This window comes from Microtus ochrogaster, linkage group LG8, assembly GCF_000317375.1.
Source record: "Microtus ochrogaster isolate Prairie Vole_2 linkage group LG8, MicOch1.0, whole genome shotgun sequence".
Taxonomy (NCBI): Eukaryota; Metazoa; Chordata; class Mammalia; order Rodentia; family Cricetidae; genus Microtus; species Microtus ochrogaster.
This window is the reverse complement of record NC_022033.1, coordinates 11,231,983-11,244,334: the sequence shown is the minus strand read 5'-3', so window position 1 is coordinate 11,244,334 and position 12,352 is coordinate 11,231,983. Positions and strand designations below refer to the sequence as shown.

Sequence of the window (12,352 nt, the reverse complement as noted above, 5' to 3'; positions counted from 1 at the left end):
TGCCACCCCCTGGGAGGGGGCGCGGATCCTGCTACACAGCTCAGGTTGGCCTGGAACTTGCTATGTATCCCACAACGACCTCAAACTTCCTGTTCATCAGCTCCTGCCTTTCACACTGGAGTGATAGCCCTGCACCCTGCCTCGCCCAGCCTCCACATACCCTGGCACTGAGGGATCTGGAAGAGGGGAGGAGAAGTGAAGGGGCTGTAGTGACAGGTTCTTTGCTCTGACCCGTGTCTACTCCCTTCAGAAATGACAGGGATTTGGGCGATGACACTCTCCAACTATGTGGTAACTCAGTTGTGTTTGCCACCCAAGGTGATCTAATATACGAAGCCCTCACTCTGAAGTGGAGCCAGCTATAAAGTTAAATTTTAAAAAGGCATTTTACATGGCTTATTTACAACTACACTTCTTCAAGAAGTGACTGTTATGTGCCTATCACCCCAGGTCCCTCCCTTCCACCCTTAGTTCCCATCTAATGCAGCTAATTTTCTAAAAAAAAAAAAAAAAAGAAAAAAGAAAAAGAAAAAAAAAGGATAGAAACGAAAAATGAGGAAGAAAGAAAGAAAGAAAGAAAGAATTCTCCCCAAAAGCAAACAAAAATGAGAACTAAAGAGAACACCAGAGATGCGGAGAACGGTGTGGCAGTCCTCCTGCTTCAAGCCAGGGGTGGCTGGCCATGGCCTCTGGGTCTGGCCATCCATCTATCCGAGGGGCACCTAGCCTGGCCCTGGGGTGGGGACAGAAGAGAGCATCAGGGCAGGCATCTGTCTTGTAGAATGAAGCCAGTGCTGATGAGAGGTGTCCCCAAGCCGCCTGTCCCTGTTTGGGCCTACAGCGAAGCCCTTGTGCGTGTGCTCTGTGACAGTTTTCTGGAACCCTATGGTCCTGCACTCCACTCTCTTTCTGTCCTCGTCCTGTGTTGACCCCCAGGACGGCGCATCACAGCGCTTCTGAGGGGATGGTGGGTAGGCGGACACGACTTCTCTCCACATCTCAGTACTCAGTCACCTGAGCCAGCTCGGGTGTCAAGTTGACAGTTATGTTTTTATACAAGGCGTCGTATGTGATGTTTGCAAAGTAGTTCAGGTTGTTGAGGCCGTCTAGCCCTTGCCGCTCCTTTGACTTCCTCAGCAGAGCATACCTGGAAAGCCAAGGATAGAGAGGGACTCAGAGCCAGCATCCCGGCTTCAGTCAGGACAGCTGCCTCACCAGCTTTACAGCATCTCATCGAACGCCTCAAGCCAAAGGAAATGGAAGCTCAAGAGACTGACCCAAGGTCAGAGTGGAAAAGCCCCAGAAAGAGATTTCAAACAGAGGAGGGGACAAAAAACAGCCAAGTTAGAGCCCTGGTACTCCCCTGGAGACACTTTCACAGGGCAGGGCTTAGCAGGAGGTGACACCAACTCTCTCAGGTTGCATAGGAGACCCAAATATCTAAATCTCACCAATGGTCAGGCAAAATGTCTACCTTGGCTAATCAGAACAGACACCCGTGACACCTGAAGTCACACTGCAGGGGCAGAGGGGTGGTACAGCCAGATAAACAATACCAACCTTCCAAGAAACTGGACTTCTCCTCGATGGTGGTGAGGAATGGACTTGTATTTTCCTGTGTCCCCTTCTGGCCGGCTCACAGAATAGCCCGCATTCTGTACCCTGTCCAAAACCAAGGAGACAACAATGAGATGTTGAAGACCCAGAGATCAGCAAACTCTAAAGACACCTCACAGTTTCTCCAACAATGTCCAAGAACCTTCTCACTCATATAACTGATCTGACATTTATTTTAACGTGCTAACATTTCGTGTGTGTGTGTGTGTGTGTGTGTGTGTGTGTGTGTGTGTGTGTTGACATGCATGTGCTTGGAGAGCTAGAGTTGCCCAATGGGAACCAAACTTAGGTGCTCTGGAAGAACAATAGGTGCTCTTAACTGCTGAGTCATTTCTCCAGCCCTCAGACATGTCATTATAAAAAGATTGTTAAGCTGTCATTTGTTTATTTTTATATATCAAAGGAGAAATTGAGAATAGTTGCCTTCATAGAAAGTAGAGATACATTTTTAGTTTGGTTAGAAGGGTTTTTCTGTTGTTATTTAATGTTATAACTGTAATTTTTAAAACAAATTCCAAATAGTTACAACTCCCAATATTCATCTCCATCATGAAAGAAAATAAGTCAGTCACTCCAAGAATTCCATCAGAAGGCTGGGTGGAGCTGCTGTATAATGTGGTAGGGGCACACGGGAAACACCCACCAGCCTCACACCGAGAGCTGGCTGAAACGTTACTGTGTATATGGTTCTTTCCAATGTGGCCTCAAGGACACTGGATGACACAGGTAGCTCCTGGTGGACACTGTGGCAGGGTGGCGGTAGGACGGGGGTACATACCTGTTCCACAGATCGTCATCTTCTCCACCCCAGCCCCAGAAGGCATTAGGAAAGCCATTGATTTTCCGAAACTGTTCTACAGTCAGGCCGCTCACTCCACCAAAAAACTCTGCGTAGGGAAGCCTGAAGGAAGGACAGCAGTCACGTTAGAACTAGAGTTGAATTTCCTGATGATGACTTTGTCTTTGTTTTCCTGCACTGCAGGGATGGAACCTGGAGGCTCACACAGCCAGGCAAGAGAACTGAGCACCTCTCCAAACTCTCAACTGGTCTGCAACAACTTTACTGTGCAATGAGTGACAGAGCACAGAATTTACTCAGCGTGTATGGAGTTGTGCAACCATGGCCATCTTCAGTGTTCGGTCACTCCACACTGGTCATCACCACTCAAACATTTTGCCCCCCATTCTCAGTCACACTACTAACCCACTTTCCACCTCATGCCTGCTCACTGCTGAGCTCCTGCACAGAGCACTACACTTTACAAGCCGCCCATCAGCTGACACAGCTGGTCACAGCCAGCTGCATCTCATTTCTGCGACTGGCCTTTGGGAGCAGGAGACACTCACAGGTACATGTATTTATCCAGCTTGGTTGCAAAGTGCCTGGGCATTTGTCCACAGCCATAGTAGTTGCGGTCACTCTCGGGTATGTGATCCACATCATGGAAGATCAGGCAGTCCCAATCCAAGTCCTTCATGGCTTCTTGAAAGCCGACATTGAAAAGCATGGCTCGGTTAAAGGGCTGGGTACCAACCTAAAAAAACAAACGATCTTGAAGCAAAGACCTTACTGCCTTTGCTGCACACCAAAAGGGCTCCTAGGAGCCAAATGGACAGACTACTGAGCCCACAGAGACTGCAGCACTACTCAGCCCACAGTCACCCAGGGAATACACTAGACTCTGTCTTGTTTCTTCAGAATGCGCTGGACCAACACAAGCCACAGCTGAAGACGGAGGCCTACAGCCACGGGATGGATATACAGGAAACAGGCCGGGCACTACCAAGTCTCAATTTATGCTGCTCACACATCTAGTGAAAGAGGGTGTGTTCATCTCAGCCTTTTATTCTGAAGGTCCCACTACAATAGTCACTGAGCTCTCCAGGGATGACTGTCTGAGGATTATAAATTCTGTGGCAGGTAGAAATCAGCTCACACCAGTTATGGCCTACTTAACTACATGTTAACCTTCTTACCCAGGCTAACACCAAAACATACACTCAGGACAGGGGCAAGGGAGGTGCTGGATGGTTTTGATGTTTGACAATTTGACACAAACCTAGACATATCTAGGAAGACAGACTTTTTTGTTTTGTTTTTTGAGACAGGTTTCTCTGTGTAACAGCCCTCCCTGGCTGTCCTGGAACACACTCTGTAGACCAAGCTGGCCTTGAACTCACAGAGATCTGCTAGCCTCTGCCTCCTGAGTTCTGGGATTAAAGGTGAGTGCTCACACCCAGCAAAGAGGGACCCTTAATTAAGAAGATAACTCCCTAAGACTGGCCTGTAGGAACCTCTATGGAACATTTTCTTAATGAGTGATGTGGGAGGGCCAAGCTCATAGGGACAATGCTACCCTGGGCTCTTTATACTGAAGACAGTGTCACTTGCTGCTTTCTAGATTGTGGGCTCAGAAGAGAGAGAAGGAAACTAAATGTCACTCACTTGCTCGACCACATAGAAGGCAAACTGCAGGCGCTGGCGCTGAAGCATTGGGAGCAGGTGTCGCAGGAGGACTGGGAGGTGCTCATGGCGGTTCCGGAAGGGGATGAGGATGGCCACCTGCAGTGAATCACAGAACAGGGAGCCACCAGTTAGCTGTTGGCCTAGCTGCCCAGTTAGTTCTCTACATTGCTACACAATTGGAAACCCCTAGATAAGCAACCCTTAGGGAGTGCTGAGACCCTCCTGACATTCTCTAATGCTGGCCTATGTAAGCAATAGCACCATGGAACTATCTGGATCCTATCTAGACTGCAGCTCTAGGAGGCAGAGAGACCCAAGGTGACCAGCACAAAGGTCTCTCTAGAAGTGAGTGAAGCTCCTCAATGCTGCACATGGCTTGTTCTACAATGGTCATCTGTGCACACTTGCTACCGTACACTCAGCTTGTCCCATGGCTTGTGTCATGGTCTGCCCCTCACAGGATCAGCAACATCCAAGCACTTTATCAAACACTTGTCAAAGAATGGCCTTTAGCTTCCGCCTCCTCTCCTGACTACAGTCATCCTACAAAGACCCAAGGGTTCAGCTGGAGAACTGCACTACAGTCCAGTTATCTTCCAGTAACTTGGGAGACCAGACAGGAAGCACTGGCTCTGCAAAGACACAGTCCACAAATGTGTCAGCTGACTTACTGACCCTCTCTCCCACAAATAATCCTGCCTGGGGACAAAGGGGTTCAGTGCCGCCACACGCCAACAGGGTGCTACCAATCTCTCTGGCTGCAGGAGAGTGCTTGGGGAAACTCATTTCTTTTTTTTTTTTTTTTTTTTTTTTGGTTTTTCGAGACACGGTTTCTCTGTGGCTTTGGAGCCTGTCCTGGAACTAGCTCTGTAGACCAGGCTGGTCTCGAACTCACAGAGATCCACCCACCTCTGCCTCCTGAGTGCTGGGATTAAAGGCGTGCGCCACCACTGCCCAACCCCAGAAGTGTTCTTAACGCCTGCGGTCTGACTCACAGCCCACCTTCCATCGAGGCACACAGTCCGAAGGCTTCCAGTGGCCTCCAAGCTTGATGGCTGGGTCTCTGGAGAAGAGCTCGTGAATGTCGTCCATTCTGATCTCACTCATGTTTATGTCTATCGGGCCCTCTGGACACACAAAGAGAAAAACAATGAAAACTTCCAGGCTGAGCTCTGGCCGTGCTGTTTCCCATCTCTCTGCTCTTTAGGGTGTCACTGCCACCTGACAAAGAAGTGTAATAAAGGGACAACACCTTAGAAGTTGGCTCCTGCCAAGGTGGGGAAAGAACAGAGACCTTGAAAGCAAAGAGGAGGCAGCTCTTTTCAAGCCCCCCACCCCACCCCCGCCACAGGGAGCCATTTCACTCAACACACACACTGCTCGCCCTTCCAAAAGCCCCTGAGGTAGCAGCTCGATTCAAAGGGACAGAGTGGTGTACTCAGGCTTGGCAGCTTGTTCAGGCCAGCTGCCTATCTCCCCCCAGCCACCAGTGAGTAGGGGCTCTGAGTAATAGTGCTCAGAGCACAAACCATGGTGACTGTAAGTGCTAGGGAAGCCAGGAGTAGGGCACAGGCCTTTGATTCTAGTCCCCAGGGCTGCAGAGGCAGGAGCATCTATTTTTGTGAGTTCCAGGCTAGCCTAGTCTACAGAGCGAGTCCCAGAACAGCTAGGAATACTAATGTTGGAATTAAAGGTGTGACCACCATGCATGGCTTGAATTTTTTTTTAAACCAGCATTTTTTTAGGAAAATAACTTTTGCTGGGATGTGGTGGCATACACCTTTAATCCCAACACAAAAGAGGCAGAGGCAGGTGGATCTCTGTGAGTTCGAAACCAGCCTCGTCTACAAAGGGAGTGCCAGGACCCCATCTCAAAAAACAAAATAAAAACAACAACAACAAAAATTAAATAACCTTTAGCAACTAGCCAGAGTGGGATGGACAAGAAGTGTTGGGAGAGCAGGGGGTGAGGGGGGCACAAATGGGAACAAAGCAGGACACAGAAGAAGAAGGTGGGTAGAGGGGTCTATTTTATCAAACCAGTTATAACCAGTGGGCAATTTACACTAAAATGGCAAAGCCATGGCCAGCTCTTTCTCCAGGACACCTCATGAAGGCCATCACAAAGGGCAGAACACAGCACCACTGAGAATGTGGGTCAACAGCAGCAGGTTTGGCTGAAGAGAAGCTGAGGTACAAGGAATTCTTCCGGCCCCAACTCCCAGGGCAGGAAGCCTTTCACTATCCAAAGTCAGAGAAGCCAGCTGGTCACACTCTCCTTCCGCATTAGTTAACCAGAAGTTAAGTAACTTGTTAAGAACTAGTTGCCTGAAGCATCGAGGCAAGCCGGATCTACTTACTCATGGAAGGGAGCCTCTCTGGGCAAGGGTGGTTGGCAAAGTAGGTGAAATCTTCAGGAAGAAATGTCGTGGTTGGGGGGAAGGCTTCACTGTGGTTCAAGTCCAGAGGATAATCTAGGGAGAGAAGAGAAAGGCGGCTCAGCAAGGCACTAGTATGCTGACTCCTTCAGCTCCTCAGAAGCTTTTGTAGCTTGGTGGGAGCAGGTGGTGCAGTGCTGCAGCTAAAAATATGAAGCCACTCACACACAGGAGGGGACTGCTGTAATGGCTCCCTTCCCATGTGCATCAGCACTGTGGGTTTCTGATACTCAGTTATAGCCAGTGGGAATCAGAAGGAAGTCTAAACAGCACAGACGACCCCCCCACACACACACTTCCTATTTTCCCAGCGCCTTGAACCTCTGACCAGCTTCCTTGGCATCTGCACTTGTTCACAGCCAAGCAGCTCATCCTGCTAACCTGCTTCTATGAATTTACTCTAGATGAGGAAGGCCACTGCACTTCCTTTTCATGGCCTGCATGCCTTGCCTCTTCTTGTCCTACAGTCTCCCAATTACTTGGCATAATTGGACTTAGGGGAATGTTTGGTGTTAATCTGAAGATGCCATAAACATCAGTCATAACTGAGGAGTGTGGAAAGTGATGCTGGTTTTTTGGAGTTGTTCTCATCTACTCCCTCGGTTTCACATGGAATTGCTTCTGACTCCCTCCGCACCACCTCTCAGAGAAGAGGAGGCACCTCCTTGCTGTGACAGTGCCCCATCCCCCAGGTCTTTCACTAGCGCCACTGGATGACTTTCACGCTTTATGTAGGACTGAACCTCATTTTGAAAGTTCTAGTTTCCTCTTCTTGGGTTCTCCAATGGCTTCCTTAAGGGGGGTGAAGGGCTGGAGAAATGACCCAGTGGTTAGAGTACTGGCTGCTCTCACAGAGGATTCAAATTCAGTTCCCAGACCCACAGTTCAAAACCACCTGTAACTAGTCTCATAGATTCAATGTCTTCTTCTAGTCTCTGTGGACACTAGATACAAACACTAGGTATTATGGCACACAGACACACATGCAAGCAAAACACTCAAATATACAAAATAAACATTAAGAAATACTTTTAAAAAGATATGGTGGAGCCAGGTGGTGGTGGTGGTGCACACCTTTAATCCTAGCACTCAGGAGGATCTCCATGAGTTTGAGGTCAGTCTGGTCTACAGAGCAAGTTCCAGGACAGCCAGGGCTACACAAGGAAACCCTGTCTGGAGAAACCACAGCAACAGAGGTGGTAGAAAGTACATTATCTTAAAACTTAGTGTATCTGATGGTTTCTGTTTCTCTCACTTCATTCAAAGTGGTTGAGCTCTATAGTAGTGTAAGCAACTTCCCAACTTCCACGGCTTTTTAGCCTGTGGTGCTGAAGGTGGCTGGTGCTGTTGGAACACTTGGTCTTTGGGTGTGGTTTGTTCAGGAATTGCAAATGGCTTTGCCTTACTGGGGATCTACTTCCAACCCTGTATTGGCCATTCAGTGGGCCTTTCAAGTCTGGAATTTCACTATTCTCTGGTTCTGGAATGTTTAGGGTGAGGTGTCACCTGGTGACAAGTCCCTTCACTGTTCTGCTTTCCTTTGTTTCAGTAGTAGTGTTGTTAAGCATTGGAGTGGGAAGTCAGGCAGTTGTTAGGGTGTGGATACCGAGTCACATGGCAAGCTGTTCTGGCTTAGTACTGTGGTCCAGAGCCCCACTGTCATAAACTATCTTCAGGTCTTTCACTGGGTCTGGTCAGACTCCCCAGAGAGATCTGCTCTAGTACTCTGCCCTACCAGCAGTCCTGAATCAAGCACCCTGGCAGAGAGGACAAAAGTGCAACAGCACGCTGAGGGAAGTACTTTACAGGTATAAGGGTCTCAGACATTCCATAAGGCTCTCTTCACTAGAGCTCACCTGAGTCGTTCAGGCTACTGTTCCTCTTGGCATAGGCGCTTCGGACCACCTGCTCATACACCTGGGCACCAATGGTCCTCACATTGTCCCGAAGCAGGATGCCTTGAGCCTGCACCATGAAGAGGTAGGTATTCACTGTGGAAAAGAGGATAGAGGAGAGGTGAGTAAGAAGTAGGGGTGAAAGTATCTCTTACACAACTTAATCTCCTTCAGCTCTAAAGCTTTCCACCCTGGATTCAGGACACTCACAGTTCTTGGTGACCAGTAGGGCTCAGGGGAATTTCAGCCAATCCCAAGTCGCAGATAAGCATAAAGTACAGTTATGTTCCACTTGGTGGGCAAGCCTTCACAGTGCACTCTAGCACCGTGACAATCAGAAAGACCTTTACAGACCAGAGGAAACACCAGCAAAGATCTCTGTTCTCAGCACACCCACTTTATACTTGGTGTCACTCAGAAGCCCCAGGCCACTCTGCTCCCCAGGCACTAAAAGCTCTGTGTCCCTTCAGAAAACTGAAGAGCAGTGGAAGGTGCCCCGCGCAGACTGCCACCACCCCAGGCAGTAAGGCAACCACAGCTGAGTGTTCTTCAGGTAATGTGAGTAAACTAATGTGTGCTGTGAGCAGTGGATGGGCAAGCCACTGTCACCTTGGGCTCGTGTGGCTGCTCCAGGAGGGAGTCACACCCCAGAAGTTGTAATCCTCCTTTCCTGGCAGGCCACTCCAAGACTCACCACTCCTCTCAAAGGGAGGACTGCTTGACAAGGTGGGGGGCATTTACAAGCCCTCCCTGCTAGGGTCTGAGGTGGAATCGTCAATGCCTGGCTGGCCTCTAACGTGGCCTCAAGCTGTAGTACAAGGCTTGCTGTCTGTCTTGGCACTCCTCTGTGATCAGCACACATGGCCTTGGGCTAGCAATTCTGGCTCAACAAGCTGTATCTCGGTAACACACATCGGGCAGTAACAACTGAAGGGATAATGCAGTTCACTCCATTCCAGTCAGAGTCTGATGCTACACCGGGAGTAGGGACAAAGCAGTAGGACAACTCAGTGTGTAGTGTGGAAATCCCAGGCACCTAGCACCTTCGGAACGGAGTTGGCAGTAACTAGTGAATGCTCTGTGCTGGAAGATCCATGCACACCCACTCCACCCTCCAGGAACAGAATAGACACAGGGTTCATTCTCCAAAGGGCTAGAGAACTTCAAGTTTTAGTTTTTCGAGGCTGTCTCTCTGGCTGTCCTGGACTCAAGTCTGTGGACTGGCCTCAAATTCACAGAGATTTGCCCACCTCTGCTTCCCAATTGCTGGGATTAAAGATGTCCACCACCATCACTAGCTTGAACCTCAGAATCTTTAAGACATAGCTCTGAGAAGCTTGTGCACAAGACATTTTCTATTTCCAACTTGCAGTACAGTGCAGTGCAGGGTCACAGCAGGAGAGCTGCCTACAGTTCATCCATTAAAAGGGAGAGCTTAAACTTCCTATTATATCTCTTGCTTGCTTCTGTGGTGTTGTTCCATGTTCCCATAACCTTGTTTTCCTTCACTTCCACATCAAATGTCAGAAATCACCTTAAAAACAAGCTGCTCTTTTTCAATGGGTGCTGGTGGGCGTACGTGAGTGAAGGCTAGAGGCTGTTATCTTCAGGAATGCCATCCACCTCCTTTGAAACAGGGCTTCTTTTTGGCCTGAAGCTTACCAATTAAGCAAGACTGAGGGGCCAGTGAGTTACAGGACTCTCATGTCTCCAGTGCCTCAGTGCTCAGATCACGGGCACAAGGCACTATGCCTGGCATTTTCACTGGATGCTACGGATGGAAATTAGTACCTTTGGAAGTACTTTACCAACTGAACCATCTCTGTCCCCAGACAAATGTTTATGGAAGCATTCAAAGTACTTAGATACTACAGACAAACCCACCCCATGTTCTGAAAAGATAATGCTAGCAGAGGGGCTCCATTGGCATAGCCATGTCATTCTTCCTTGTTCTTTCCCCAAAGAGAGTTCCGAAAGCCAGTTTCCTGCATCTGCCCCCAGGCACTTGAACTCGGACAGCCAGGGCTGAACCTATATATAAGTTGTAACAAGCTCACAGGTGACATCAATGCTGTTAGCCCAAGGGTACACCTGGAAACACACTGCTACAAGGAGCATCAGCAGCCCGAGAACTGTGCGTTAATTCTTTATCTCTCTTACTCTCCCTAAGGAACTAAAGAGGTGAGAATCTATCTACACAGCAGTGACCTCTGAGCACCTTTAGCAGTCATTGATGAGGTAGGAGAAACCACTGTACCCTGGCTCTACCACTAAGGGCTTTTGGTTTGGTTTGGATTTGTGGGGAATGAGAAGTAAATTGTAAAGGCCAGAGGTCAGCATCATGTATTCATCTACCATCTCTCTCTACCTTATTTTTAAAGACAGGGTCTACGGCTGAACCCTCACCAACTATATAAGCTGACCAGCCAGTGAGGTCTGGTGAACTGATTCCTGTCTCTGCCTGCTCACTGCTGGGATTGCAGGTGCACACTAACCGCACCCAGCCTTTTGTTTTGTTTTAAGATGGGGTTTCTCTGTGTAGCCCTGTCTGTCCTCAAACTCACAGATCCACCTGCCTCTGCCTCCCTCTGGAATTAAAGGTGTGCACCACCACAGCCAACTTCACACCCAGCCTTTAATGTGGGTACTGAACTCGGGTTCTCATGCTTACACACAGAGTACTTTACCCAATGAGACATCTCCCCAGCCCTGCTCTGGTTCTTTTGAGACAGGGTCTTCCTATAAAACCCAGGTCAACCTTAAACTGGCTATGTAGTTCAGACTGGCCTTGAGCTCACAAGGGATTATATGTATGTGCCACTTCCCCCAGCTACAGCTATTTCTTTTTCTCTTACAACTAAGTTTTTAGCATCCTGTTCCATTGTGAAGTCACAGAGGGGCCATGTACAGTGGTTGCTAGGATGAAGCTAGATGAGACCGGCAATATTTTTCTCCTGCAGAAAACTGTCAGATGGACCTTTCTAGACTTAGCCACATACATCTCCTGCTTCGCTGGGGCTGCTACTGATATACAGTGGTCTGTTGTTTTTTTTTTTTTGACATATAAAATCTCAATAAACCTTCAAACCTGGGTCAATACAGAGTTCTGAAGGGAAGCTTCAATGCTAGCCTTCCCTTTCTGTCCCAGTTGTTTCTGCTGATGAAACAAACAAACAAAAAAAAGCAAAAAACAAACAAAGAAACAAAAAACCATCCTGACAAACTACCTAGGGCAGAAAGGCTTTGCTTGGCTTACAATTCCAGAATGTAGTCCATTAGTTTGAGGCAGTCTTAAAGTGTGAAGCAGCTAAAGCAGAGAGATGTAAATATGTGTTAGGGTTCAGCTTGCTTTGACTCTTCTGCAGCTCAGGGTACACTTTTAAGCTTGGCTTTGAGGTCAAGATGACTCACTGGATGAAGGTCCCTCCGGCCAATCTTGACCACCGTCAAGACCTGGCTCTTAAAAACTATCACATCCCATAAGTAAATTAATTTTTTTACAGGGTTTCTTTGTGTGACCCTGGCTGTCCTGGAACACACTCTCTAGATCAGGCTGGCCTCAAACTCACAGAGATCCACTCGCCTCTGCCTCAAAGTTCTGGGATTAAAGGTGTGCACTGTCACCATCCAGCAGTAAATAAATTCTAACTAAAAATTTAAGGGGCTGGAGAGATGGCTCGGTGGTTAAGAGCACTGACTGCTCTTCCAGAGGACCCGGGTTCAATTCCCAGCACCCACATGGCAGCTCACAACTGTCTGAAGATCTAGTTCCAGGGGATCTGACACCTTCACACCAATGCACATAAAATAAAGTTAAATAAACCATAAAAATATTTTAAAAAATTTAAATTGGTTGGGCAGTGGTGGCTTACGCCTTTAATCCCAGCACTTAGGAGGCAGAGGTGGGTGGATCTCTGTGAGTTCGAGGCCAACCT

General features: G+C 48.3%; 1 protein-coding gene across 2 annotated transcripts in view; it reads right to left on the bottom strand.

Moving 5' to 3' along the window:
• Window positions 1–561: 561 nt before the first annotated feature.
• The window catches only part of B4galt5 (beta-1,4-galactosyltransferase 5), a 51,110-nt gene continuing 39,319 nt past the window's right edge, over window positions 562–12,352 (bottom strand). For both annotated transcript variants that reach the window (XM_013352090.2, XM_005362861.2), the window contains exons 2-9: window positions 8,379–8,513; window positions 6,445–6,558; window positions 5,087–5,211; window positions 4,064–4,180; window positions 2,965–3,152; window positions 2,396–2,518; window positions 1,561–1,662; window positions 562–1,147 (exon numbers count right to left, since the gene is read on the bottom strand). In XM_013352090.2, the coding sequence (XP_013207544.1) occupies window positions 1,000–1,147; window positions 1,561–1,662; window positions 2,396–2,518; window positions 2,965–3,152; window positions 4,064–4,180; window positions 5,087–5,211; window positions 6,445–6,558; window positions 8,379–8,496 (1,035 nt within the window). In that variant the 5' untranslated portion in view covers window positions 8,497–8,513 and the 3' untranslated portion in view covers window positions 562–999. The remainder of the gene's footprint in view (window positions 1,148–1,560; window positions 1,663–2,395; window positions 2,519–2,964; window positions 3,153–4,063; window positions 4,181–5,086; window positions 5,212–6,444; window positions 6,559–8,378; window positions 8,514–12,352) is intronic.